Here is a 5,522-nt window from a genome sequence, read left to right as displayed (position 1 = left end):
TGTGTGTGTGTGTGTGTGTGTGTGTGTGTGTGTGTGTGTGTAACACCATTAAACAGTTACACAACACAACAGAAATAATATCGATAGCAGCGTCCCTAGCAACCACCTTGGTAACAATGAAAACATTGTATAGACACAATTTCCTGAAGTAATCTTCATAATAACTAGCAAACTAAAGATTGTACATCCACTGCACACCGCATCAAATGACATCAAAACGCATTTTAATGGCCAAACTAACTTTAAAATAGTAAAACGCGTTTTTGTAGAAATACTACGTCCTACGTTGTGGACCAACGTAGTTATTACACGTTTTTTTGTGAGACTGGGTTGGAAAAGCATAATAGGGCCTCTTTAACATGAAAACCCTATCTACCAGCAGTGTTTCTGTTTAGGTAAAAGTCCAAGAGTTGTATCAGCAAAATATACTTAAAGTACTAAGTGAGTACTCATTATGCAGCTGAATAAGTAAGAGGGGGAAATGAAGATGGGAACGGAGAGGTGAGCGGAGGTGAAAATACAGCCGTATTGTTTCCTAGCACCCAGACGAGATTTTACCTCTGTTGCCTTCAGTTTCAGTCAGGCAAGACAGACTGCTCACTCTCTGTCTGTCTCTCTTTCATGCAGTTACATACTCTCTTGCTCTCCCTCCCTTTCTCCCTCACTAAAAAGTGTTCTATTGAAGGGAATTCAATCACTATAATGAATCTGAGGCCAGGCAGCAATCTTCTTCACATGAAAAATTCTAAGGGGTTATGGAATTTGTTAAATGAATAGCTTGGAGGAGTTAAATGGCCATGTGGTAAATGTACAGTATGTGTCTAAGTGTGTGTGGAATTTGGCACTTGTGTGTTCATATGTGCTTTTATTTTGCTGCCACTTACAAGTGTGTGTTTTGTGTACACTGGCTGCATGCAGGTTCTTTTATTTACCCCGCGACATTAGGCGGTCATTTTTATGAAGCATCATTCTGTGTGTGGGAGTTGTGGAATTTTGCCGATTCTGATTGGTCAGCATACTTTATGGTTACAAAAACCACTGTCAGAGACAACGTGTTTGTTTTTCTCATTGTCTTTTTCTATTTCGTCCCATCTTTCTGGCTTCCTTCTCTGCAATTGTTCTCTCTACTGTTCTCAATTGTTCTCTCTACTGGTTCTCAAACGGTGTCAGGACACTCAAAGATAAATTGCAAAACAAAAAGGGAATTTTTAAGGTGTGTCTCTGCTTTTATCGAACAGCATTTCCCATGAGCCCTAGATCTGTGCAGGTTAGTTGTCACAGCCCAACAACAGAGGCTAGTCCCAGAATAAATCAGGGGAAGTTCAGAAATATCCGTTTAAAAAAGCAGGAAATTATTTCAAAGGAGAACGTAGTTCATTTATTTTACGATTTATTGGCGGTATTAGCCTTTATTGGAGTGCAACAGTGTTGAAAGAGGGAGAGAGAGGGGATGACATGCGTGTGGTTCCAGGCAGCATTTGATCCCTAAAATATGGATCTTAAGCTTTACCAGGTTGATTAAAGAAGAAGACACTAAGTTAGCAGCATTGCTAGCCCTGGTAATTTTTATGGGATTTTTTTTGTAGTTGGTTAAAGTCAGAAAAGTGACAAGTAAACCCTCGGAACATGCTACACATTTTCAGAATATTAGACAAAAGAATGGAACATCAATTGACTGACTTAGCTACCTAGCTATTTGTCCAAAACCATGAAAAATAGCAACAAAAATATTTCTACTCTAATACTACACACCACCACTAGCACAACGTAAATTATAGTTATTCAAGAGATACACTAGGCCAGCTCGGCAATACTGTAGGTATCAATCTTTTTTTAAAGGGATCAAATATTCCATGTCTTTAGAATGGGTTACAGTAGTAATTGGAAATTAAAGGCACACTCCCTTTATCTCCGCCAATTGACCAATGGATTTACTAATAGTTGATGGTCACTTTTCAAAAAGCTCAAATGTTTCACTAAAGATGCAGATCAAATAAAGATAGCATGAATCCATATGACCCATACAAGATGTATTGACATTGGCCCCTATCCAAATAAGTTTTGGAGTGACGAGTAAAGGTCTACCAGTATGAGGATGTGCAAATTCCGTGACATATTACTGGTGAAATGCAGCAGGTAAATTCTTATAGTCAGTCCCATGTTATTTGAAGGGAACCTTAACATTTTCACAATATGACAAATCCAATATCGTTTATATTTCTAAACCTCCACAACTTCACACTGCCTGCTAACATCACACTGAGTGCCATTATCCTGCAACAATAGCCAGCTCTGTATCACCTGAACATGCGGGTCAATAAAACCACAGAGAGACCGTGGAGCTGCAATAGAGATGCCAGGACTGGCTGTGGCTGTAATGAACTCTTAAGACCAGGAAGTACTTGCTGTGTGTGTGTGAGTGTGTCGGTGTGTGTGTTATGCATGTGTGTGACCATGAGTGTGTAAGTGCATGTAAATTTGCCACTGCAAGAGTTTAGAAACATACATTTACATTTGTTTGTTTGTGTGTGTGTGTGTGTGTGTGTGTGTGTGTGTGTGTGTGTGTGTGTGTGTGTGTGTGTGTGTGTGTGTGTGTGTGTGTGTGTGTGTGTGTGTGTGTGTGTGTGTGTGTGTGTGTGTGTGTGTGTGTGTGTGTGTGTACTCACCAGTGATCATGCTGGATGAGCTAACAGCTGAGTTCCCACTGGCCAGGTTGGCTGACGCGGCCCCACGAGACTGATCCTTCACAATGGGGACTGCAGGAACAACAGAAATAAAGAAATCACTTATTTTGTCATTACTGTTACTGATTGTTTTTTCATTTTTATGAACACCCACAGAAGTAGGGGTGGTCCATGGCCTCACGGGCCGTCAGCCGGGCCTGGTGGTCATAGCGCAGCAGCTTGTCCAGGAAGTCCAGAGCCTCTGGGCTGACCAGGTGCTGGTTCTCACTGTGGACAAAACGCTCCCATCGCTTACGAGAATGCCTGAAGGAAAAAGCAGGGATGAACCCAACTGTTAATTTATAATTTGGACTTGCTCAAAATGTGTAAATAATATGGAGTTAACATAGGGGTTGATGGAAAGAAAGCAATAGGTTGTCCAAGACACCGTCCTGAGTCAGCAGTAACAGCCCTTACCTCCCCAGAATGTCGTTGAATCGCGGTTCCAGCTCAATGTTGTACTTGTCGATGTAGTCGTACAGGTCTTCAGTCCCCAGAACCTTGGCTATTCTCACCAACTACAGGAGCCCAAACAAGGATACATCAGTCTCTCAGCTCTGTATGAGACTGTGACCCTCAAGCACAGTAATCTACATTGACCCCAGTCGGTGACTGAAAATATTGAGTTCATTGAAAAATTGCACGGTTCATATATTGCTGTAGCCGTCTATTAAATATATTTGTTTGTGGCTTTACAAAAATGGAGGAATTACTCTGCGTGCATTCATGGGGGGGGGGTCACACACAGACAGAACTGCTTAACTTCCAGCTTAAATTGACTAGATTAAGAGGTTTCATTTCATTGAACAAGTTAAACTGAAAAATATTAAGTAAGTGAGCCACAGGTAAAGAAGATAAAAAAAAAGTGCATACAGCGGCATGTACACCGGAATGAAAGCAAGAGGTTTCACAGCTGAGCACTATGGCCCAGCGATTAGCGGGTACAGATTTTTGTTTGTTTTCTTAAATCAAAGTTTGCCCCATCAGCCAACCCCGCTTTGTGTTTACCTGGTCGTAGTTGTCATGGCCATGGAAGAAGGGCTCCTTCCTGAAGATCATGCTAGCCAACATACAACCCAAGCTCCACATATCCAGACTGTAATCATACATCTGAAACACACAGTACATGTATGATACCACACACACACACACTCACTCACTCACTCCACCGGGTCCGTCTGCGCCGCGTTACGGCCGCACCATGCACAGCGATCGCGGTCACTCTAGTCAATGCGTGTGTTTCCAACAGACGCGCCGCGTTGCGGCTCGGAAGCGTCTCGACACTGGGCTCCGCTAAAAATAGGCGGCTGGTCTATTTTTGACGCGAGATGCGAGGCGTTGCATAGCGGCGGGCAGGAAGTGGACCGGTCAGAGCATCCAGTCAATCCCCAAAATAAACTAATTTTGCAGACCCTATCCCACCGTATCTTTCAAGTAGGAGGAGAAATGCCAGCGTTCTCCTGCGGTTTACAGGCACTGTGTAAATTATATAAACAATTATGATGATGAATGCACTTTTTTACCACAAAATACAGCAACACATCTTTGATTCATGTCATTTATAACTGGAATATTACAATTATTATTAACTTTGTCTGTACAAAGTAGCCTGTCCAGGAAATATGCCCAAATCAACCAAAACTGCGAGCCGGCACAGACACATGCTCCGCTTCTGAAACGCGCCCGGTGGGGTTTGACGCTGGAGGAGGTCGGAACAAAACCGCGCCGCTGCCGGACCCGGTACGTGTGTGTGTAGATATAAAATATAAAAAAATGCAAGGTCAGTAGGTTTGGAGAAAAACACTGAAAAGTGAAGAGCAGAGTCTCAGATTAAATGTGTAACAGATAATTAAGACACCGCTTGGATACCTACAGATGTAAATGATATGTAATGTAACCATGTCAGCTCAATCTAAAGTGTGCCCGCCCCACATGTACCTGATAGTCCACCAGGAGCTCGGGGCCTTTAAAGTAGCGGGAGGCCACTCGGACGTTGTACTCCTGTCCTGGGTGGTAAAACTCGGCCAGCCCCCAGTCGATAAGGCGCAACTATAGACAGATATGAAGCAGTTAGTTGATGTACAACGCAAGATACAAAAAAATTGACATTTACTTATTTCTCATGCATTACTTAAAGTGGACCTATCATGCTATATTTGAAACATACAGTGGGGCAAAAAAGTATTTAGTCAGCCACCAATTGTGAAAGTTCTCCCACTTAAAAAGATGAGAGGCCTGTAATTTTCATCCTAGGTATATCTCAACTATGAGAGACAAAATGAGAAGAAAAAAAATCCAGAAAATCACATTGTCTGATTTTTAAAGAATTTATTTGCAAATTATGGTGGAAAATAAGTATTTGGTCACCTACAAACAAACAAGATTTCTGGCTCTCACAGACCTGTAACTAGGCCTGTCACGATAATTAATTGTGTTGGACGATACATTTTTCTGGAAATTATTGCGATAAACGATAATATTGTCGGCACCGTTTTAAGACCATTTTAGACATAATGATAATATATAATAATAATTCAAACTACATCCTTTCAAACATAACTTTTTATTGAACATTCAACATTGCAAATTAAATGTGAAATAATATTAAAATATATAAATTATATATAATAAATAAAACCAATTAATTAAATTATAATAAATTAATTAAATCACACACAACCAAAACAATAAATTAAATAGACTCAGGCTGGAAAACAGAGCTCTCTCTCTCATATATATATATATAAATAAATAAATATGAGCACACATTATCTCACAAGCAAAAAAAACCTCCTTAAA

At 40.8% G+C, this 5,522-nt stretch overlaps 1 protein-coding gene across 1 annotated transcript in view; it reads right to left on the bottom strand.

The window, feature by feature from the left end:
• Positions 1–2,666: 2,666 nt before the first annotated feature.
• The window catches only part of LOC104960282 (casein kinase II subunit alpha-like), a gene marked incomplete at its 3' end in the record, with an annotated part of 10,583 nt that continues 7,727 nt past the window's right edge, over positions 2,667–5,522 (bottom strand). The window contains exons 4-8 of the mRNA XM_010788266.1: positions 4,662–4,772; positions 3,732–3,833; positions 3,141–3,241; positions 2,839–2,987; positions 2,667–2,756 (exon numbers count right to left, since the gene is read on the bottom strand). Coding sequence (XP_010786568.1) covers positions 2,667–2,756; positions 2,839–2,987; positions 3,141–3,241; positions 3,732–3,833; positions 4,662–4,772 — 553 coding nt within the window. The remainder of the gene's footprint in view (positions 2,757–2,838; positions 2,988–3,140; positions 3,242–3,731; positions 3,834–4,661; positions 4,773–5,522) is intronic.

The sequence above is a fragment of the Notothenia coriiceps genome, unplaced genomic scaffold (genome assembly GCF_000735185.1).
Source record: "Notothenia coriiceps isolate Sejong01 unplaced genomic scaffold, NC01 NC01_scaffold00031825, whole genome shotgun sequence".
Taxonomy (NCBI): domain Eukaryota; kingdom Metazoa; phylum Chordata; class Actinopteri; order Perciformes; family Nototheniidae; genus Notothenia; species Notothenia coriiceps.
Note: the sequence above shows the minus strand (reverse complement) of the source record. Positions and strands in the feature narration are given on the sequence as shown.